The 25,386-nt window shown below is 37.9% G+C and overlaps 1 protein-coding gene across 1 annotated transcript in view; it reads right to left on the bottom strand.

Annotated features, from left to right (window-relative positions):
* Positions 1-241: 241 nt before the first annotated feature.
* ugcg (UDP-glucose ceramide glucosyltransferase) overlaps positions 242-25,386 on the bottom strand; it is a 30,504-nt gene continuing 5,359 nt past the window's right edge. The window contains exons 2-9 of the mRNA XM_055208933.2: positions 18,917-19,058; positions 9,099-9,201; positions 7,185-7,286; positions 6,568-6,680; positions 6,142-6,320; positions 5,667-5,753; positions 5,318-5,504; positions 242-3,880 (exon numbers count right to left, since the gene is read on the bottom strand). Coding sequence (XP_055064908.1) covers positions 3,710-3,880; positions 5,318-5,504; positions 5,667-5,753; positions 6,142-6,320; positions 6,568-6,680; positions 7,185-7,286; positions 9,099-9,201; positions 18,917-19,058 — 1,084 coding nt within the window. The 3' untranslated portion in view covers positions 242-3,709. The remainder of the gene's footprint in view (positions 3,881-5,317; positions 5,505-5,666; positions 5,754-6,141; positions 6,321-6,567; positions 6,681-7,184; positions 7,287-9,098; positions 9,202-18,916; positions 19,059-25,386) is intronic.

The raw sequence follows: 25,386 nt of genomic DNA on the forward strand, positions 1-25,386 counted from the left end.
AGTAGGGTCATGACCACTTCCTCCACGTGTGATTTTGTGTGTCGTCTACATAGACTGTGCATGACTGGTATCGTGCTAACGTTAACCCAAAGGAAGTCACACACAGCCCACTGTTGTATAGCTATTGTACTTAAAATTCTTCCAGCTACAATAAACCGCTCAAACCAAACACATCGTGAAACGACTTTCAGCACCAAAAAGAAGCAGATAAAAATGTTTTTTTAAAAACATGAAAGAAACATTTTCAATTGCTTGATAAAGCTTTAATTTATCTGTAGTAACACAGTTCCCAGCTGTGGTTACGCATTCTTCATCAACATTGTACATACACAACATCTACAAAATAAACACAAATATCCCAAAACTGACGTCTTTTCATCCTTCCTACTGCCGAAATAGAAACTAAAATCGTTGATAAAAACAACCACTTGATAAATTAAGCTACACAACGCAGCGTATGTAATAATGGTTTCCAACCAAACTTCATAAATAAACTGTACATTTTCTTTAAAAAAAAATTTTTTTCAACTTACAGCACATAAAATATAAGCAGTGGATCACAACCAGACTTTTTTTCGTCATCTGTGACTGGTGACTGTATGGGAAACGTCTAGCAGTATGGCCATGATAAATGAGCGAAATCTTTTACACACAGCATATGACACTTAAAACTTATTTTGGCTCAAAGTCTCGACGAGCCGCCCGCCTATAGACAGCACTGTCGTGCGTCACGGGTGGATTTAAGCGTCCAGTGTTCGAAAATATGCTCATGGCCAGAATTGGCGAACGTTTTCTTACTTCACACACCACACCACGTGGGTCACCAGCCATCTATAAAACATGTTCGACAAAGATACAGCTGTACACATATAGAAAAAAAGTCTAACTCCCCACAGTTTTGATAATACAATCCCTGGAGAACCGTAATATCAATAAAGGTCATAAGCAGAAGTCAGCATGGTCCGCAGAGGAGAAAAGTCTAAATAGGAAATTTACAGTGCATTGTAGACTTTTCATAAATGAGGTCAATTTACAAGTTTCTTATTGACACCTTTGTACAAACACAAAATAAGAACCAGCAGATATGCAGAGGAACTGTCGAAAAGTCCGGGCTTCCTCTTCTCTAACCAAATTGTTTTTTTTCTATTGTGGTCTATAAAGTGTTAGTTGGTACTGATAAACAATAGAAAAACAAAACTAGGTAGGTAGTCTTGTGTAAATGCAGTAAAATAGTACATTTAGTGATGGCAAGCAACAAAACTTTGGGCCTCATTCATAAAAACATTAATTAAAAACGTTAATTTCTTCGTAAAAATAATTTCTTGGTTAAATCGCTGCAATGAATGTCATATACACTACGTTAATGCCGTAGTCAAAGCATAAACTTGCGCAATTAACGCTTTTACGAATTAATGTAATTTGATGCAAAAATGTACTAAACATTTCTTACGGACAATTTAGCGAATATTTCTCCAGTTAGTCAAAGCATAAACTTGCGCAATTAATGCTTTTACGAATTAATTTAATTTGATGCAAAAATGTACTAAACATTTCTTACGGACAATTTAGCCAATATTTCTCCAGTTAGTCAAAGCATAAACTTGCGCAATTAACGCTTTTACGAATTAATTTAATTTGATGAAAAAATTTACTAAACATTTCTTACGGACAATTTAGCGAATATTTCTCCAGTTAGTCAAAGCATAAACTTGCGCAATTAATGCTTTTACGAATTAATTTAATTTGATGCAAAAATGTACTAAACATTTCTTACGGACAATTTAGCGAATATTTCTCCAGTTCGTGTTTTACGAACAAGGCCCGCTATTAACGATAAACAAAATCTGAAATGTTTATTGTACTGAACCTAAATAAAACAGAAAGAAATGAGTTTGGAAGCTAACAGCTTTTGATTCACAGCCTTAATGTAGTATTACTCGCTTTTATTGCTAAATTATCTATCCCCCCCAAACTGTTAGTCGAATGGTATATATTTCCCGGCCTTGTGCACAAAACGTAAGTTCATTTTCGAATGGTGAAGCCCAAAGTTTTCACAAAAACAAATTCATTTGAATTAAAAAAAGTTTTTATAAAAACATTCTGGCATTTGGGAGAAAAAGACTTCTTAAAATGGCAGCTATGATGGAATCAATGGACAAACACATTGCTCATGCCACATGTTCATAGTCATACACCATGGTTTGTGAATCACGACGAGAGTTAAGGAGTGGATGATCTTTGTAACAATACTGCCAGTGTTGGCACTGGTTCTTAGCGATAAAAGCCATGAATCCGAAACCTGTAGCGAGAGTTAAAGGAATGAAGAAAAAGTGGTTTGTCCACAATAGCGCAAGCAAGCTTCTTGGAACCAAACAAGCAGTTCTTAAAATAATGACTTTGAGGGGTAAACAAAGGTGAAGAGGAGAATGAAGAGTGTTTTGTGAATGTAGCTCGACTATCTGCGACGCTAAATGAGTTCACGTAAACTTTAAGGAACAAGGAAATGATCAAATATCGCACTATACCAGATTGATTGAAATGAATCAGATTGTAAACCATGTCACCATATATCTGCCATTTCAGTCATCATGTCAGTCGACTAATGCCGAATTTTTAACTAAAAAAAAAACATGTTCAAGCGTTTGCGTTATGGGTTAAACAGGCTAAATGAAATGTTTGGACAATTTAAGTGATTATGCAAATCTGTGCACCTAAATCTGGTAAAAATATTCACAGGAAATACTGACAGAGCGAAAGCGTTGCGGGGAAAAATGCCCTGATATGTGTTAAGCAAACCCTGGTCCTGGAACGAGAGCGACGAGCGCGTTTACACGAAAGAGCAAGTAAGGTAAAGATCTAGAGAAAATATTAACATCTCAAATGGCACTAAGTTGTCGATTAAATCGGAAAATATGGTAACTTAAGCTCAAACTTATTCTTTATACCTCGTGTTTGAATACTGTTCTACTTTTCCTTGAGCATTTACAAGCCTAGTGACGTCTGAGGATAGATCAATGGTGCCTGTACACGATCCGCTGTCACTGTTCCCCCTCACGGACAACTTCGTCCTATATAGAAGGTATTGCTCTGTAAGTAAACATAAAATGGACCCGAACGGATCCGATTTGAGCATTCAGAAGTCCACGCAATTATAAAATATGGCAAGAGTGCTTTACATGTGAGTAAACACTGTGATTAAGCAAGTGATTCATTCATGCACTAATGCCGCTTTTAAACGCTTCAGTCGTTCGATTTTCATCTGACGTCACTTTTGTGCTAATGTTATGGTTAAAAGCTGTAGCGTTGATACGATAAAACGGTTCTACATGTTACCAGGACATTTAAAAACAAAACAAACAAAACAAAAAAGATGCGTTTTCGTTAAAATTGCGATGTCCGTTGAAGTGCGGTAAAGTGCGGCCACATCACAGAGTACCATTTCCATTGTTAGTTCTTCCGCACCCCTTCACAACTTTTGGCTCATCTAGAACGAGGCCTCAAACCGTCAGAGACCTCGCAAGAAAAACTTAAGCACCCAGAACATAAATAATCTATTCAAGCTCTTGCTAAAGTCACAGGTTAAAAACTATCAGAAGTTGGAATAAAACTCAGTTTTCAGTTCTCAATTGTCCATCTGCGCTCACGTCTTCACAGTCCTGTGTTTTTTCTTGTCAGAACCGGCGCATTAGTCCTTGGCACCCGGTGCTGGTTAAACATCCAAGATTTCCTCCGCCGTACCTCCGCAGCGCAAGCGGTAGCGGCCCGCCCTCCAGCTGATCGTGGGGTCCCAAAGAGCGGACAGAAAGATCTGAATCGTCATGGACTCCCTGATGAACCAGGCTACTGCGTAGTCCAGCTTGGAGAAAGATGGAGGACCGCCCTTTGAAAATAATGGTCGAGAAAGAGGAAAGAAGAGGATTACCAAAAGGTACTGGATGTGAACTAGCTGGATCACAAAAAGTGCATCATCATGTATTATTACTAGGGCTGTCAAAAGATTAATCGCGATTAATCGCATACATAAATAAAAGTTTGTGTTTGCATGATATATTTGTGTGTGTATTGTGTTTAATTATTATGTATAATAAATAATAATAATATATTATTTATGTATAAAATATATATAAATCTAATAGAAAATATATAAAAATCTAATATTATATATATTATATAATTTTTATATGTAAAATATGTATTGTTTTTTATATATACAGAATATAGATTTTTATATATTTTATATTAGATTTTTATTATAATTGTTTTATTTACATATCATATAAAATACATAAAAATCTAATATTATATATATATATATATATATATATATATATATATATATATATATATATATATATATATATATATATATATATATATATATATATATATATATATATATATATTATTATCAACAATATTAGATTTTTATATATTTTATATTAGATTTTTATGACACTTTTTTATTTCTATATCCTGTAAAATATATACAAATCTATATATAATATAATTTTTTATATGTAATATATGTATTGTTTTTTATATATACAGACTAATTACACACAGTGCACACACATATATTATGCAAAAACAAACTTTTATTTTGTATGCGATTAATGGCCATTAATCTTTTGCCAGTCCTATTACATGGCTTGTTGGAATGCTTGATTCTGATTGGCCAGTCGTGATATATACCACTCAAAACTAATAACACACGGTAACCCGGATGCTGCAAATCATTTTGACAGGAATAGTTTAATATTACACAAAAATAAAATATTTATTTTAATGACATAATTTTCATTATATTTACAAATGATTAAAGGCGGATGCACAATGTTTGAAAGCCAATGTTGACATTTGAAATCACCTAAACATACACACCTCTACCCCAATAGAATCTGGACCTTCTTTTGATAGACCCGCCCCACACATACACAACCCCGACAAGAATGTTGGTTGGTACTCCGCCATTAAACCAAATAGTGTGTTTGTGACATTTGTAACGAAAGTTAAGTTGTCTGCATTTGTTAAAAATTAGCAAATAAAATATTTCAATCAATATTTAATGTTCCTTACCTTCCCTATAAGGTAAATAGCTGTGTAATAAGCGGGATTATGTACGGGCAGACATTTGTTATCATGAAATAAGCCTTAACAGTGCGATACAAGACCCTCTGCTTCGGGTCTTATTTCTGCGATAATCATTTCTGTTAATCTTAACTAGCATTAATACTTTAAGATAAAATCATTTCTAAATAGCTATTCAGTAACATATTTTGCATGACCAAGGGGTGTAACAAGGGGTGCATGGTCTTACCTGTACTCCTCTGAGCTGAATGTAATCTGAAATGAACCAGGCCAGGCAATGGCACAGGAAAAAGACCATAATGTCCCATCGGAAAACGTGATGGGCAGCCCAGCCAATGATGAGGCTTGCCACAAAGCACTCCGAGATGGGCTCGACGATGGTGCCTGGCAACATGTTGATTCTCAGCTTGGCCCATCTGAAAAGTTAAATAAGCACAAGTGTTTATATTCCTAAGCTGTGATTTTTGCACCACAAAACCTTTTATCAAGCCACCATGCAATTGAAAGCTGCAAGAAGCAGAAAAACTAACCCGTGCAACCTACATAAAAAAAAAATGCTGAGTGAGCGAGCGTCGTACCTGATCATGCGCGACTGGAATTGCGCAATGGAGTACGAGCCCGAATTCTGCATGGCTACCTGTGTTGCCATGGAAAATTTCCATCCTCTGAAAGAGAGAAAACACATGATCACTGTATGCCACAGATGAAAACAGAAGCTGCGACTGCAGCTTAAAACAACACGGATGTGGTTAGTTAAAAATATATATAAAATAGGATGTGATACTGAACCCACATTAAGACGACAGGTCACAAAAAAATTTTTGTTCCTCATATGTTTATTGTTTTTTTTAAAACCACCATCTTTTATAGCTATACATTAAATAAGTATGTGCATACTCTGTTTAAATACAGTTTTTAATCCAATAACAACTGAATGCAAGAAAAAATTATTAATGCTCTACAATAAAAAGCAATAAAACATGAGTGTTACTGTAAGCCTTAAGCACTCTGTACTGATATTTTGACGTAGGACACACTATGCAAGGGACAAACCTGTCTGCGATGGCCTTGGCCATGAAATAATCTTCAGCGATGTACTGTGCGAAGGCGAACAGACCGCCGGCCTGATCCAGGACGTCCTTCCTCATGAGACACGACATTCCCGTGACGCATTTGATTCCCGCCACATTGGCTGAGATGTAGGAACGTGGATGCGATGTCCCAAAATACACCTGCAGGATATTACATAGGATGCGTACGATTTAAAAATTGCATTGATTTGGCAAACTAACTACAAAGTCCCGAGGCACAAGGCCACTTCCCCATATGGTGTCCTATTTCAGTTTGGAAGTTTCTACCAGCAACAGAGCCACAACTCAACAAGACACTGTGTTACAATAAACAACGGCGTCTCTAATTTCTTTAAAGTTATAACACGAAGAGTTATCCGATGAAGAAGTCAACATGAAAGATTCTGACCTGCTCCAACGTAGCGGCGAATCCTTGTCTGTCTGCTACGTAAGGAAGTCCATGAACCAATCCAACCTTCTCGGTCATGTGACTGGCCATATCAGTCAGTGTGTCTGGCTTTACTGTTGAATATTAGATCATGATTATTAGCACAGTCTTATATTTGTCGGTGTTCAAGGGTCAATCTCATGAAAACACGTCACTTTAAATTAAAGGGGAAAATACTCTTTAACCTATTTTTTTTGCTGATTATTTGCTCTGTGATGTAATACTGTTCATGACAAAAGGCCCAGATATGTTATAGAGAGATTTTGTCACATAAACCTTAGGTCATTTTACAATGGCAGTGACAATTTATTAAACAGCGGCCTTGAAACATATCTGGCCATATTTAAGCCACACTAAAGAAAAAGCATTACATTTTAAATGCATTAATTTGAAAGAAATACTAATTAAATTAAATGAAATATACATTTATATTAGTATGTGTATTCCCTGGATTTGAACCCATGACCTTTGCGTTGCTAACACATGTTTTACCACTGAGCAATGTATTATATAGGAATGGTTTTGTTGCATAATCTAAATTCGCATAATCTTACATTTAACAAGGTTAGGCAACTTACCCCGAATGCCACTGTCACATATCCAGACAAGTTCATACTTTGCTCCTTCATAAGCCGGCATGAGGTTATTTATTTTGGGGTTGATTCCCACCTTCTTTCCTCCTGAAATAACAATTTAAAATTTATGCATTTGGAAGATGCTTTTACACATGATGCCACGATTATTTTGGTTAAAATCATAATGATGTGTCAAACGTGATTACTCTGACTCTGAAAACATGCATTTATTTAAACTTTTTATTGAAGGATTAGTCCATTTTCTTAAAAGAAAAATCCAGATAATTTACTCACCACCATGTCATCCAAAATGTTGATGTCTTTCTTTGTTCAGTCGAGAAGAAATTATATTTTTTGAGGAAAACATTGCAGGATTTTTCTCATTTTAATGGACTTTAATAGAACCCAACATTTAATACTTAACTCAACACTTAACAGAGTTTCAAAGGACTATAAACAATCCCAAACGAGGCATAAGGGTCTAATCTAGTGAAACGATTGTCATTTTTGACAAGAAAAATAAAAATATACACTTTTAAACCACAACTTTTCATCTTGGTCCGGTCCAGCACGACCTAACGTAAATGCGTAGTGACGTAGGGAGGTCACGTGTTACATATATAAAACGCACATTTGCGGACCATTTTAAACAATAAACTGACACAAAGACATTAATTAGTATCAGTTGACACACAACAACGTCGGAACGGTCCTCTTTCTCAACACTTGTAAACACTGGGGCGGAGTTTCGCGTTCGTCCTCTGTGACCTCTTGACGTGATGACGTATTGCGTCGGGTCACGCTAGCACATCACGACCAGATCTAGACGAGAAGTTGTGCCCCAAAAGTGTATATTTGTCATTTTTATTGTCAAAAACGACAATCGTTTTGCTAGATAAGACCCTTATGCCTCGTGTTATGTGTTAAGTATTAAATGTTGGGCTCTACCAAAGTCCATCAAAACCAGAAAAACCCTGCAATGCCTTCCTCAAAAAACACAACCTCCTCTCGACTGAACAAAGAAAGACATCAACATCCTGGACGACATGGTGGTGAGTAAACCATCTGGATCTTTCTTTTAAGAAAATGGACCAGTTCTTTGGTTATTTTGGAAGTGTTATTCGACTTTGTACTGCAAAGTTTTCTCACTGCTGAATGAGACATGAGATGTGGACGTCTGATCTGTGCGTGTTCATGTGTTTTGAAAGAGGCGTGACTTTGGATGGCGATTTGACTTGAGGGTGGGATCGGGATTTCATTGCTAGGCGGCTACCGTTAGCATTTTTCAAAATGTGTTACCCTACCTTTAACCTTTCTTTATTTGTGTTCCTTAAAATCAACCCAGCAACCTTTGTGCTGCTAACGCAATGCTCCACTAACTGAGCTACAGGAACACCAATTCTAGCTCACCGATATCACTTAACATTTATTAAAAAAGCCTATTTGCATAAAACATTACTGCATATACTAAATGATGCTTTGGGTATCCATGATGCTGGTTAAGACAAGCATGGTAAACGCCTTTGAGATGTTAAACGCAAAACAACCTTCACTGACATCGTGTTTTCTAGGAAGACTTCAGTGGTTGATGTCCCCAGCGCAAACTGAGCGTTTTGGAGGCAGCGGGGCGGATAACAGGACCCCTGAGAGACACCAGCCAGAAAGCACCAGCTGTTCCTAATGAACAAGAATCAATATCCACTCCAGCATCTACATTTACATTTACACAGATGAGTTGCTGTAGACACTCGTGGGTTGACAAATGTCTCTGAAGAAGCTCCTCGGAGCTCGAGGTTTTCCCTGCACGCCGACTAAAATAACTAGCGGATGAATCCGTGTGGAACAAGGGAAGGATGTGGAGGCTGCTTCGCGTTGGAATTATTCAAAACGAAAGAAGGTTTAATTTCAGATACTCACCTATAAATAGCCTTGCATCGACGTTCGGATATTTGCCCAGCAATTTTTTGCATACATCGATGGCTGGATCATCATGGTCTTGGACGCAGAGTAAAATTTCATACTGTGGAAAAAATGCACATTTTGATCCGGTCAAAGTGTGAATGTGATAAGAATGATTATAGTACAACGACATCAGTCAAAGTCTGAGATAAACTGACCTACATTAGTTGGTTAATAAACACGATTTAATTAAAAGTACTATTAAATGACCCATAGCTAGCGTAAATACACTATACATGTTTATGACAGCATATAGCACTGCAATAAACAGCAGTAAATATGGCATATAATTTGGCTTATCTTTAGAAGGAAGTAAAATATGCATCCCATATCGTATGTCATATGCTATGTTTTTACAAATGTATCTGTCAGTTTTTGGAAGCTGGTCAAAGATGCCAATAAAGACTGGTTATGTGACATGCCTTTCTTCTTAAAAACAACCAGAAGACTATGCAAAAACTCTGTTTTCTGTTTTATTGACGGCTCGGTGCAAAAAATTATCACATTTGCAAACAGCAATGTCATGTTACAAAGTTTGCATATTGAAAAATAAGTCACTTATGTTATGTTAGCACCAAGATGGTTTATGGTACAGTGTTTGCTCATAGCACGCATACATTATTATAAACACCACAGTGCAAATCGAACAGCAAACTGTATGAATTTGCAATAGAGCACAAACAACATCTGCTAAAAATAAGATGCCACCGTGATGCATCAGAAAAAACGCCTCTAAAATAGTCTCTTTCGATTCTACATTGATCTTGCTATTTCCTCATCTACAAAAAGGCTCAGTGCTTCGTGCTCGAGACACAGCACGGCTCAAAGTCTATTAAATGTATCGGTAAAGAAAGAGAGAAAATTATAAATCGAAAGCTTTTAGGTTCGTCAAACTAGAAACTCATATGGTGAATATTTACGATAACTTTACATTGGTGCATTTGGCAGACGCTTTTATCCAAAGCGACCTATAGTCCATTCAAAATAGATTTTTATCAGTACATTGGTGATTCTCACGAAACCATTGAAACACCACGGCACTAATGATTTTAGCTTTAAAATGTGTAATATAGTAACATTAAAAAGCATCAGAATTAACACAATACTGTGTTCTACCTTGCACAATGTGTGATTTCAACATAAGAATTTATAATTGTAAATTTTATCTCATTTTCTGCTGAAATTCTCATTACCGCAATGTGTCCGGCTGTGTTTGAAAATGCGTTATGTTGTAATTTAATCAAATTAACACAAAAATATTAAGAAAAATAAATAAATGGATGTTTAGCTAGACTACTTTAGATGACAGAAAAAATATTTACTGAATATTCATGTATAATAATAATGAAGAAAAATTAGGAAAATGATGTGTCCATGCCTGATGTTCTCATCCTCCGCAACACTTTTTGAGAACAGTTTAAGCACACATACAGAATTTTAATAAAGTTTGATTTTGAGTGACCAAGCACATGGACCAGTTACTTCAAGATGGCTACCAGGTAAGATCATTTTTTTACAGTTAATTTGAAATATTGTCTTGTCAGAATGCTTACACGACATTTTGATTATCATTACCGCAACAGATGCTTATTAAATGTTAATTTAATTAATAGAAGCATAATACTTTGATTTTAAATGCATGTGCAGAATCTCCAAATTATGTTCTTTCAGGTTTGTCATGTCATTTTGAAAATATGCCAGTGTTGATGTTTTCTGACTGTTGCGGTAATGAGATTTTTTAGGACTAATTTTTTAAATTATGTTACAAAAAGTGTTAAATGATAAGTAAAAGTTTTTAAATTAATGTTCCCATTTACTCCAGACTTTTTTTTTCAATGTCTGGTGGGAAAAAAAGTAAATTTAAGCAATTTTTACATTTTCATGCTTGACATTTTTAAAACCAAGTTTTCGTGAGAATCACCCACATGCGTATCCTGTGATCGAAAACACACGACCTTTGCGCTGATGACGCAACGCTCTCCCGAATGAGATACACAAATTCAAATTCATATGCAAAGAAAACAAAGTGACAAGTAAACGTGTTGATCGCCTTAGGCTGCTGGGACTTTAACAAATGCCTTCACGTACATGACACAGTGGAATGCAATCTTGATTTGCGAGGATTTCATGGGCGCCAGATCTTCAGCTGTTAAGTGTGTCGCGGTATGCACTCTCGTGGTTTGTCCCTGACGCTTTCCATTTATCTCATTTAAAATCGGTTTCTCCTTAAGGCATTCATTTGTTGAAATTGAGCTACAGTAAACTCTAGCTGATCCCATCGCAGTCAATCATTTTGCCCCTGATAAACTTAAAACAACAGGACGATAAAGTATGACAATGTACAAAATCTGAATATATACAGTAGTGTGCAAAAGTCTTGAGCCAACACCAGCTTTGTAAATTTAAAATTTCTTTTTAATGACCAAATTTATATATTTTAAACTCTTTATTAAGATACAAACAGAAAATACAGGAGACATATACATAAAATTCTGAACAAATTGGCTTAAAAGTGACCTCTTTTGGAACTAAACACATCTTGAATTATTTTAAGGAGAATAAAGTTGTGAAGTCATTAGATCTAATGGTGGCAATATGTTAATAATATTCAGGAAAACTTTAAAGTCCCCCTGTGGTGAAAATCAAGTTTCTATTGTTGTTTGTGTGTCTATGTATGTGGTGTTTTTAATAGCTTTAAGGCAAACCATATGCAAATTCATTATTCAACACCATTGCTGAGTATTTAAAAATAGAAGACAGTCTCATTCCCACAGTTTGAAATCACATCAGTTTCTTACATCAAACCCACATCAGGCATAAATAAAAATTTGTTTGGTTCCAGTTTCCGACCGACCCTGCCAATTTATGTGCGACCCAAATTTATTTTATGAGCTTTATTTTAAGAAATAATACACATTAAATAAATACACAAATAAAAAAAACGTAAAATTGACCTTTACGTACAGCACCGTTTTGTAAAGCACGCGATGCAACGTCCTCCAGCGATGCTAACAAACAAGGACGCTACACGGATGTTAACACAATCGTTCACACATCGTCGTGTCCCTTACAAAGGCACTGGTAACTTTTGGTGTGCATTCGAGATGCTGTTTCGTGCACAGCAACGTAATCTTTCGCCCCCGCCGAAAGTTGTGACTTACAGACCAAAAAAAGACGAGCTGAACAACGATATGCAAGTGGGCTTTTCTCTTCTAGAGAGCACAAACCCAGGCTCAATTTTGCTGACAGTAAGTGAATTATAATATTTGAATTTATGGTATTATGACCAGGGCTTGACATTAACACCCGCCAAATGTGGGTAGATTTCAGCTGTGGCGGGTAAGACATACCCAATCCCACTAGCCACTTTGGCAGGTTGAATATAATTTTTTAATTGTAGTTTTCTTAAAAGTTATGCGAAATGATAAACAATGCGCAATGCGACACTGAGAAACTACAACTCCCATGAGCACTCTGCACCCAGCACAACGCACAGAGACCGTTTATTGAGAGACGCGCACGCGATCAGCGGGGCGTTGCAGACCAAAGCGTCACCTTCCAGAGAGCCCGCGAGAGCTGATGGATTTGCGAATGCATAAGATGACGCAGTCTGAGCGCATACACACTTCGGGAAAGATAAAACAATTGCATGAAAGTAGATGAGGAAACTAATTTGCATATTCATAGATCTGCATATACTTAATTTAAAGCTGTTTGAAAGCATAAGGAAATTACTGTAGCAGAAAAAAACTATTTCATATGTTATTATGATGCTCAAAGAATAGTTTTAAATAAAAAAAATTATCGACTACAGGGGGACTTTAAATTGGTTCATGTATGTCCCCTGCCGAACATGGTGTGGCTATCTAACATCAATAAAGAAACTCCCAAGTTTTTTTTACATGTTATCAATATTCAAACATTAAACACAATCCCTACCAATGGCAATGTTTATGGAGGGCTGGACAAGTCAAGTTAGGTGTTTGGCTTAGATAAATGCTTCTCAGGAAACCGCTGAATGCTAAAAGTTGTTCTCTTTATGTCAAGACAATTACGAGTCATTAAGGCAAGAACAAATATTTGCAATAATGTTGTCATCTGATGTGCTTCACAGATACGTTTGTTCACGAACTGCAATGTGTGGCATTACTGTGTGCCATGGTTGGTTTGCCTAATACAAGTTTGTTTGCCTTCAGAGTTCTCTAAAGGACACACCTAACCTATATTGTTGTCTGCCTTGATGCATCCATCCAACCAATCCGCTCTCAGTTCGACACAGTTCACTTTGATAACAGGCAACAACACAGAGTTCTTTGCAAATCAAGTTTCTTGGAATAGACACCAATACATTTAAATGAATAATGCGTGGGAGAGACATCAGCTTAAGGTGGGTTAAGAATGTGAGTTGCAAATAAGACACATTGTGTCCTAGGGAATTGTAAAACCCTTTTTTGGTGTATACTGCATTAAGAAAACTTTATTCTGCTTACTTAGTTTGTCTCACATGAATCCCACATTCGTGCATCTCTGGGCACACAGAAAAGACCCTTTGTCTCTCTGCTCCCAGGTCCGGTGTCATCGTCATGGCAACGTGGTGGCTATGAAGTATTATGGAGTGACAGGAGGGGGAGTGGCTTCTTCAGTCAAAAACAAGGCCTGTTGTTTAACTTTCTGATACAACAAGTCTTCGCACAATTCCACAAACAGCCATTCCTGGAAGCTTCGATCAGTCATGTGGCTTTTTGGCATTCTTAACTGTTACATTCAACAGAGTTCGAGCCATGTTGTGTCTGTTGAGCCAAGCACTGTGCCATTTTTGAGGATGAAGCTATTTATAGAGTTCCGAGTGACTCAATAGTTTCCTTCTGAGGGTTACGTGGTTCGTATACTGCCGCTTTGTCGCATTTTATTTTTGGCAATTGCTATTTGCATAGCATGTAAATACACAGACTGGTTGTCCATTGTAGCTACTAAGGATAATCAGACATTGTCTTTTATGCACGTCAAAGCCAGAAGCTATTTAATCAACTTTGAGGAACAAAGATTGTGCAGTTTTGTATGTGTAAAAATCTGATCTCAACGATGATGACTTCCACCTTAAAGATCTTCTGTATCTGGACATCTCCTTGAGTAATGGTGTATAATAGGGTAGTGGTGATGATAGACAATACTATCCATACTTTAAATTATTATCATCATAGTTTCACATTAAAGGATTAGTCAATTTTCTTAAAAGAAAAATCCAGATAATTTACTCACCACCATGTCATCCAAAATGTTGATGTCTTTCTTTGTTCAGTCAAGAAGAAATTATGTTTTTTGAGGAAAACATTGCAGGATTTTTCTAATTTTAATGGACTTCAATAGAACCCAACATTTAATACTTAACTCAACACTTAACAGTTTTTTTCAACGGAGTTTAAAAGGACTACAAACAATCCCAAACGAGGCACAAGGGTCCTATCCAGCGAAACGACTGTCATTTTCTACAAGAAAAATAAAAAATATGTACCTTTAAACCACAACTTTTCGTCTTGGTCCGGTCCAGTGCGACCTAATGTAAATGCGTAGTGACGTAGGGAGGTCACGTGTTACATATTCGCGTTCGTCCTCTGTGACCTCTTGACGTGATGACGCATTGCGTCGGGTCACGCTAGCAAATCACGACCAGATCTAGACGAGAAGTTGTGCTTCAAAAGCGCACATTTGTCACCTTTATTGCCAAAAACGACAATCGTTCCGCTAAACAAGACCCTTATGCCTCGTTTGGGGTTGTTTGTAGTCCTTTGAAACTCCGTTGAAAAAAACTGTTATGTGTTAAGTATTAAATGTTGGGTTCTATTAAAGTCCATTAAAATGAGAAAAATCCTGCAATGTTTTCCTCAAAAAACATAATTTCTTCTCGACTGAACAAAGAAAGACATCAACATTTTGGATGACATGGTGGTGAGTAAATTATCTGGATTTTTCTTTTAAGAAAATTGACTAATCCTTTAACATGCGCATTGTGTGCTTTTCCTCTAATAAGAGGGTTTGTGGGCTTTACTTTCGTAAAAGAGCTTGTAACGCTAGCGGCATGAACTCCTTCTCGCTCCTGAACTTGTAATGCGCGCGTGTTGGACTCTTGCTCGGACCTAAACGAGCACGACATGGACTCCTCCTAGCACCTGAACTTGGACTCTTGCTTAGACCTGAACGTGAGCGGCATGGACTTGTAATGTGCGCGTCTTGTACTCTTGCTCGGCCTGAACACGTGCGGCATGGACTCCTTCTAGCACCTGAACATGCGCACATGGACTCCTATTAGCACCTGAATTTGTAATGTACGCGTCCTGTACTCTTCCTCGAACCTGAACAAGCACGGCATGGACTCCTTCTAGCACTTTAACTTGTAACGTGCGCATCTTGGACTCTTGCTCGGACCTGAACAGCACTTTAACTTGTAATGTGCGCGTCTTGGAGTCTTGCTCGGACCTGAATGCGCCGCATGAACTCCTATAAGCACCTGAACTTGAAATGTGCGCATCTTGGACTCTTGATCAGACCTGAACGCGCGCGGCATGGACTCCTTCTAGCACCTGAAGTTGTTATGTGCACGTCTTGGACTCTTGCTCGGACCTGAACACGTGCGGCATGGACTCCTTCTAGCACCTGAACTTGTAATGTGCGCATCTTGTACTCTTGCTCGGACCTGAACGAGCGCGACATGGACTCCTCCAAGCAAATTAACTTGTAATGTGGGCATCTTGGACTCTTGTGTGGACCTGAACACGGCCATGGACTCCTCCTTACACCTAAACTTGTAAATTGACACAAATCCCATAAAAATCATTATAATCATGTACTTGGTGGATTTTATCCGCAGCGTCTTAATTTTGCTTATTATCCGTGATTTCTTTCTCGAAAAACTCTGCGTGTGCATTTATTTTCCTGATTTAATCATGAACGTGATCAGATTAGGGTATGACTTGCTGTTCTATTGTGCTGGCGAACAGTTTCGGCGCAGATAGTGACGAGCTCTCAGATATCTGCTCCACTCCAGTTTGCAGACATTTTTGTTGCACACGCGCCCTCACAAGGCCCCCCCTCCTTTTCGGTGCCTTTTGTTCACACAGTACGCATTCCGTTAATGTTACGGCAATGTTACTAGGTCCCCTTTACAGCAGCGATTCATGAATCGATTACGGGATGTGTTTGCGTTCAAAAAGAAGGCACGTTGGCAATTTTATGAGACGTTTCCGGGATCAGGTGCTGTGTGAATGAGGTTACACTGATAAATGTAGAGTTGTATGAACTGTAAGTCACTTTAGATAAAATGTATAACTGACCCATGTCCTCTTTAGAAGAGATGTATAACTTTACAAGCAGTTGAACTGATTAACTTGAAGCCTCATATAAAATTTCACCTGCATAACATTCCTTCACTACTTCCTTGACAGATACGGCATGACAAGACGATTATCCTGACATTTTTCTCGCCACTGACGTGCCCAAGGGGGATGTTTAAAATAACATATTTCCAAATCAAGCAGCTTTTTGCTGTCTTAAAGCTCCATCTGCCCACATTGATGAATGCTTTCGATATATAGGGGACTCGAGATAAGTTTTTACAAGTTGAACTTCATATGCGTCTTAACCTGTTCGGCAGATTTCAAATTTTCTGATTCTACCTCTCTGAACGAGGTTTACTGTGCAAGTTGTTCAACACCGGACATACGGCACCTTTGCAAACAACATGCAAAAATAAAATAAAAATGTAGTCAACAAGCACTCACTATTGACCTAGTTGGACCACCAGTCGACCCTCATGAACCATTCCTAGCTCCACTAAATAAAGTACTGCAATATTATCAAATCACACCAATATCACATCAATAACATAGTGTCACCGGGTCACTGATGATTCCTATCCCTAATTTTCAGCATCACCAACTGAGAGCCAGTATTATGAAATGTGTTTTTCTGTGTTATTCAACCTCAGAAAAATAAGGCTACTAACCAACATCACTATATTGTATAATTTAATATTTTAATTCAAATTGGGGGGGGGCAATAACAAGAAACACTGACCTAAATGCTACCCAACACTGGAGACAGGAGTTAACACTAAGGAGACGCATCAATGGAAATCAAAATCAGTCTGCTCAAACAGTTTCCTGATGAGCGGAAAATGGAACAGAACGTCCCATCTGCGATACAGCACGTCTGAATGCGCTACTGCAGAAATAATGCGCCCTGTCAGCTCACTTTATACACAATCCAGACCCCTTACGTGGTGGATGGGAAAGAAGGTTTTCTTTCTCTGTCAATATTAAACCTGCTGAACATAACAATCTCCAACCTGTTTAACCTGCATTCATGTGTGACTTATCGAGATTGTGTCCAAATGCGAATGAACATTACGTTCCTGAAGACAGTTAACATTTTCTAACCCTAATGAACGGATCCCTAGCTTGGTTTTGAATAGCATACTACGGTTTTTTTTTTTAAATAAATGCATTTAACAAATGCATTACTGATAATATTTCTACATTATCTCATTTTAAGAGATTGAAGGGTCTGTGGTTTATGGTATGACGCATTTTGAATACAAATCCGTTTTAATTGAAGAGTTCTTGCAAATGCATCACTCTGACGCAGGTCGTCCAATGGGAGCTCTCGATTCAGAGAGCCGGCCTACCTGGAAGAGATGCTCATCCGAAAAGCTTTAATGATTTATCCAAAGCAAATCAGGATGCGAAATAGAAACACTGTAATTAGATGGTGCCAGCGCTCTGCAACAAAGATAAGTATGTATTATCAGGAGACACATCCTGCGCCTTTCTGTCGGGTACACGTAACCTCTTCATTAAGAGTGGACACAGCTGCCACAAATCCTGATCGACTTAATGGGTGAATCTTACCGAACGTGTCAAGACTAATGAGGTGAAACACGCAGATCTAATTTTACTTAAAAAGCAAAAATTTGATAATCACTTTTTTATGCTAATTGTTCAACTAGCGCATTCACCAATGTTAACAAATGCAACCTTATTGTAAATTACTACCGAATGCATGAGAAAATGGGCGAGTCAACCATTTTTATGCAAAATATAAAACATCATTTTTGGTCTATTTCAAGTGAAATGCAAACAGTGCAGACAAGTACAACGTAGCAACCAGGCAGCAAACCAGGCAAAAATCACAGTAAATGCTGGGAACTAACAACTGTATGTAACAGATAAATATTGTATTCAAGCCCGGTTAAGGATTCCTTTGCAGTTTTAGTATGTCCATTAACAGGTGGCATGCACCGTTCCAGCAGAAGTCAGTAAGATAACACCATAAACATACTGAGTGAGTGCTTAAGTGCCTTTCCCAGTCAACAGCTTAGGGTCTACATTACTACAAAAGTCATGCATTCTCTTATCCACCGCCTGACATCCACCGTGATAAACACGGTAATAAAAACGTTCTTGACATTCACTGGAAGCATTTTACAATAATTACACCATCGTAAAATAGTAAAAACAAGAAATTGTACATTCACCAAAAAGTAAAGTGTTTATTTACAAGCGAAGTGTTTTTTTTTTTGTGCAGCTTAACAAGTCTGTATCGACTCAGAATTAGGAAATTATTGAGGTTGTGAGAGATGGCAATAAATGATGTTTCTGACAGGAGCGCAGGAAACGGAGAGCATAAAGACATGGAAGATGCTTAATCCAATGTTTGTTTAAATAATATATAACCCAGAACACATCAGTAGTTATTGTATAGTAATAGTAACCGGACGATACCTTCGGATAATCCAGCTCGAAGAACGTCTCTAGGTTGTTTATTAGGTTGGGATCCACACCTTTGAGGGGCTTCAGCAGCGAGACCCCGGCCAGTTTACAGTACGGCTGCTTGTCTGTGGTCTTCTTGTTGAGATGCAGTCGGCTAAAATTAAAACAGAAAGTAATACTATTAAAAAAACACACACAATTAAAGGGATAGTTCACCCCAAAATGAAAATTCTGTCAGCATTTACTCACTCTCGTGTTGTTACAAACCTGTATGAACTTCTTTTTTCTGATGAATATGAAGAAAGACATTTTGAGGAATGTTTGTAACCAAACCGATCCCCATGATCCCCCATGAGCCCCATTTACTTCCACAGTAGGATAAAAGAATACTATGGAAGTGAATGGGGCTCATGAACAGTTTGGTTACAAACATTTGCTCAAAATATCTTCCTTTGTGTTCATCAGAACAAAGAAATCTATACAGGTTTGTAACAACATAAGGGTTTTCTTTTAAATGAGAATGACTTGTAAATGTCTTGTAAATAAGCGTTTAGTTTCTGTAACTTCTCTTTAATGGCAATTAAATGGTTATTATTAGTAATTGAAATTCCTTAGTTTCACAAATGTCACTTTAGTCATTTCATTGGCATTGAACTCATTTGACTGTCTTTCGCTGCAAAACCCTTTAAGTGCATGCAAGCTTTTTTGGCAATAGAATTTGGCAATTCTAAAAATCCATTTCTTTGGACAAGACATAGTAAACAGATGCAAAATCACTAAAGATTGAACTATTAAACTAGTTTTAACCTCATGCTACAGTTTTACAGATAAAATAATGAAATAATGAAGCCAGAATGTAAAAATAAAGCAAACTGAACCAACATTACAGGGTGCTGTTATTCACGTGTTATTCAACTTTCGGTTGTCTAAGTACTCACAAGGGACAGGAAGTTTGAATGTGATCCACGGTCGTTTTGTGCACCTTCATTCATGCAAATATTTTTTGGTGCACTTACCGGTATGCTGCTTTCAGACCAGCCGCGGTAGAGGCATCAAGCAAAAGTGATTTCAATGTTAAGTCGATGTGAAGACACGTTAACGCGCGTCTGGAGGTCTCGCGGCGTGAATGAGCCAATTAGTGTGGCGCGGTAGACGTGATTCCGCCTCATTTGGGTGTCTAGTTCGCACAAATTGAGCGTTGCCGCAGAAAACGCACGAGTTGAAAAATGTGAACTTTGGCGGAAAAACGTGCCGCGTTAACCAATCAGGAGCTTGCTCTAGTAGTGACGTGAGCGGAGTCGCAGAATCCCCTCCCATGACACAAATTTCCACGTGCATGTCTCGATGATTATGCTGCGTTTACACCAGCCGTGGTAGAGGCGCGAAGCGTAAGTGATTTCAATGTTAAGTCAATGTGAAGACACATTGACGCGCGTCTGGGGGCGGATGAGGCGTTTGACGCGGAATTCCGCCTCATTTGCGCGTCTAGTTTGCGCGAATGGAGCACCTGGCGTGGTACGCGCCACTGGTGCTTTTTGTGCATTTTGCGTTTGACGCGAATTTGCGGCTGACCCCGAGTTGAAAAATTTGAACTTTGGCGGAATTTCGCGCCGTGCTTTTTCTGCGCGTCTACTTCGCTCTAGATACGCGAATGCATTCAAACTGTTCAAGCGGCAAACTAGGTGTGGTAGACGCGAATTTGACGCCTCAAATTCAGCTGGTTAGAGGACTTTGCTGAAAAATCAACATGAATAACGGATTTTGTCATCAAACTAGCATTTCAGGATTATGCGGATTTGAAGCTAATTTATTTGATAAACATTATACGTGCCAAGAGCATTCGGTTAATATCATTATCTCATTTTGGATGTAGGTGGCATTTAGCGGCATTAGCATCTGAGCTTCTTAATTTTTCTCTAGTAAAGCCAGTATTCAGCTTGTTTTAATCTGCATAAAATCAAAATATGCCCTCAAAATATATTTACTGTAGCATCCACTATCAAGCGAACAACTAATCAAATGTCATAAACATCCACTCCTAGCAAATCCTTCAAAGATAATTTCTAATAATGTCCTTGAAAAGCAAATGTAATCTGCAATGATTATGACAAGACCCAATCACTCGAAAAACACATTTTTTATTTAAACACGCTTGTCAATTCTGCTGTAAGAGTCTCTCTGGTGAAATGTGGTGAAGCATTTGGCATTTTGAAACAAGATCCCTGCGCTGCACTGCTGACACAGAGGCAAATGCAGGTTAGTCTATTTGCAAGCAGATATCTGCAGTAACCAAATTAAAGCTAACACCAACGGCCAGAGATGGCTTGTTGAGAAAGCCTTAACGTGAAAGCTGACGTATGCATGCAGTAGTCTTTACGGTCCAGTGAATGTACAGATCTGCAGATAAACATGAAGCATGTACGTGTGGGAAAGAGAGATAGGGTGACTGAATGCAAGAACAAACAAGCGCAATACGTGCATTAGCAATGAACAGTGCAATGTGTATAAGTGAGTGGTTTACATAAATATATAACAAACACATTTGTTTTAAAAATCTTTGTCATTTAGCATGCTCAGCAATTTATATTATACATTCGAGTAAACTCTTATTCAGTACATAAGAATGCCATAGACACCACAGCACATTACATCTACATCACGCCATCAGACTGTTTGTCTGTTTATCAAACTGCTGAGTTTGAATGACAGCAGATAAATCATCTCTGATGTGTGATGCATGCTTGCAGCAAAGCAGCTGATCCAACTGGTTTACATTTAAAGGTTACTACAGATTTACAGAAAGGATGTTTTTGCTTTTTTTCCAGTCACTCGACTCAACAAGGAAGTCACAGCAGATAAAGTCCGCAACTGTATTTTTACAGTCACAGTGGTTTGGGTTTATTTTAATTGTGGCTATAAATGGATCTGCATGTGGCCACTGCATAAAAGTCACGTTTGTGTTGTTGGTGCAATCATGCGCGTAATCTCAAGTTAACCGTGTCTGTGTTTATGGCAGTTTTGTAAATCCAGCATCCTCTCGAGCACTTCCTGTCTTCCTGTCACCACAAGAAGGGTCTGGAGTTTCTCTTAACACGCTTGCCAACACTTTACAGAACCAACAGAGTAGCTTCCAGAAGAGCAACATCCACTAAAAACCACACACACACACTCAAAAAAACAGCACATGCACAGATTTTGCTGTACCGGATGCAAGCAGTGCAACCACAGCTGCAGAAATCTAAAGTAGCTGCCAATCTGACTATTGAAGACCAAGCTTGATTGGTTTGCATGGATAAGTTTGTATTTCGTAGTAGGGGTGGGCGATAAATCGCCTGTAATTCTCATTTGTATCTCATTTATGATTTAAATGGAGCAGCATTTATTACACATAGCTGTATTTCACTGAGAAGCTAGGCAAAATCGTGTTCATAATCGTGAACAAATAGCCTCCGATAACGTTTAGGAATTTTGCAGAGCTTCTCGATGAAATACAGCTTTGTGTAGTAAATGCCGCTCCATCTGAAAGCAGGTGATGGGGATTTACTACTAATCATGAAACCGGCTTTAGTGATGAGATGCGCATGAGAATCGCAGGCGATTTATCGCCCACCCCTATTTCGCACCAAAGCATCATTGTTGAAACTGCCTTTGCACTATTTTTACTGATTGTCAAACATTTCATGCAAGCTAGAAAAGCTATAATACTAAAAAATTAAGAAAATTGCTGTGATATTGTAAATTCAATAATTTTGTATAAAAGTACTTCGGCAAGGCTTATTATTCAACCAATATGCGTCTGTTCCTGAAAATATTAATTATTCAAATAGCTGTTTGTTCTTCTAAAGGGGGTCGCACACCGGACGAGAAGCGCAGCACCGCATTGTGTCTAGGACCACTCTGAGGTATCGTTCACAGGAAGTGCACATTAAATAGCGCAAGCTTAGTCAGATAGCATCTACTTAAATGCAAAATATACGTTGGCAGCCAATGTTAATCACTAACAATGTGGGACAAATATGATGTTATTTAATGTTAAACTATGTGAATGACATGACAGGGATTTAAGCAGCGTCCATAGTCACAGCGGACAGCCGCCGACAGTAGCCGCCGGTGCGCGTACATTCATAGAAAACAAATCAGAGTCAGACTGACAATTTGTCGATGGTTGTGTCAAAACATATTGTGCGTTTTCAAATATCCAAAGCAGAATTTAAAAGTCCAAGGTGTAGATTTTTTGCGGCATCTAGAGGTGAGATTGGGTATTGCAACCAACGGCTCAGTCCACAGCTCATCCCTAACATGTAATCGTCTGAGACAACGTAGTAGTGATAAAACGCGCTTTATAGAGCAGTTTGTCCATTTAGGGCTACTGTAGAAACATAGCAACACAAAAGGGCAACTTCCATTTAAGGAGACTCGCAGTGTGTTTAGATAAAGTCTTTATACACCACCGATAATATAGTTATATCTATATTATATAGCATTTCTGTCCATAGATCTTTCTGAAAGTTACACAATGCACCTTTAAGAGAATTTTGCTTGAAAAGTTTGTGTGCAAAACACTATAAAAAGTTGCAGCTATTAAAGTGTATTAGGCTGTATAATATATATATATAAACTCTAGATGAATTTCACAACCTCACACAGTACCCTGCGGGTACTCACACCTGCACATGAATCCATGAGAGAATTGTTAAAGACTATTCATGCGTGACTCCTCATCGCAGCTCTTAGGTGAGATGTTCGTCTCTTAAACGATCTACTAAATTTGCAATACCGCCCCACCGCACAGTCTCGGTCCATTAGTGACATGGGAAAGCGTCCACCTCAGTGCCTTCTTGAATCTCCATGCTCCGAAAATAACAATTGACTGCATTTTTAATAAACCAATGGGAATTAATTTGCTATGATTGCTCATGGTACATTGACACCCTTGGGCTATGAACCTCAGCATTATGAATAAAGCATTATTCTCTTTTAGAGATTTGTACTGCATGGAAGGGCAGCATGACGCTTGGTCATTTTAGCCATTTCAAGCGTGTGACATGCAAAGATGTAATCATTCAAAATTTAAATGGCTTAGAAAATGCCCTAAACATATTATGGGTCAATTTTACAGTTTGTTAACGGTTACTGCTCAAACTTGTGGTCTTCATACCCAAATGTGTATCCAAGTGCTACAACAGTATCAGAATGAGTATCTCACCAGAGTCATTTACAGGACTGTCAGCTTTTCTTTTAGTTCCCGCTTTAACTCTAATGTAAAGCGTCACTTGACATCATGCAACTTCCCGACTTTATGCAAAGAGGAAAGTGTTACACAAAGGAAAATTTACTAAACACATCCCGTCCCTACACGACAAACCGCATTACACAAGAAGAACATATGGAGCTGGAGAACCAGGAAAAGCAGCCCAGTGAGGAAGGATCCCACTCGGGTGTCTTTTCCTCGGGCAGGGATAACACGTTACCCAAACCTGATCATTGAAACTAGGCGTTATCAACGTATAATAAATGAATGAAACTTTCAGTTACATCACTAAACTTGTATTTCCTCACATTAACCCGTGACCCATCCAGTTACTATGCAGGTAGGTAGGGCAATGACTAGCAACTACTGTCATTTATCCACCACCCAATCCTCTCCTTCAAACGATGTGCAAATGTAAGTCTATATAAGGTATGATATTAGAGCTGCAACTATCGATTATTTTTTTTACAGATTAATCTATCGATTTTTTTTTCGAATAGTGGAATAATCTAATTTAATGATTATATATATATATTCTCAATTAAACAAATACACAAACAAAAATTTTCAACATGAAAAATAAAGGGCAGTGCAAAGGAAAATATAACAAATAACATAAAAACAAGTCCAACATAAACAGTGCAAAATGGGCATTATTCAGCTCAAACAATAAAATAGGCATATATTAATAATTTAAATTCAATAAGTAAAATAAAAATAAATCAAACTGAATAAGCATCAACTTTAACATTGAACTTTTCGAAAGTAAAAAAACAAGTTTAGCTAGATCTTCTAATATTTTATATACAGCGTTTATGCTGCTGTTACTTTAAATAAATGCACGCCAAGAATAACTAACAAGACAAGCTTCTGTAATATCTGCGCACATATTCGCAAAAAATAAGTTTGCACTGCCAACTGGCTTTCTGTGCATGCGGGCACATGCCAATCAGCTGAGTGTGACAGTAACGGTTTATTTCATAACTTCTTATTAATATGAAACATATCCTGCTTTTTATTTACCGTTTCAACATACTGCCTAGAGATGCGACGTTGCATCATTCGGGCGTCTCGCAGCTCGTATTAACCAAAGATGTAAACGCACCTGTATTAAGCACAATATATGGCCTGCATTCTATTGTTGTGTAAAAACTTTCGGTAATAGTTCAAATACTTACGCTGCCGTCTTGTCATTTTGAGGTCAGAGAGCCCCAGGATGTTTTTTTTTATT

This window comes from Misgurnus anguillicaudatus, chromosome 12 (assembly GCF_027580225.2).
Source record: "Misgurnus anguillicaudatus chromosome 12, ASM2758022v2, whole genome shotgun sequence".
Taxonomy (NCBI): domain Eukaryota; kingdom Metazoa; phylum Chordata; class Actinopteri; order Cypriniformes; family Cobitidae; genus Misgurnus; species Misgurnus anguillicaudatus.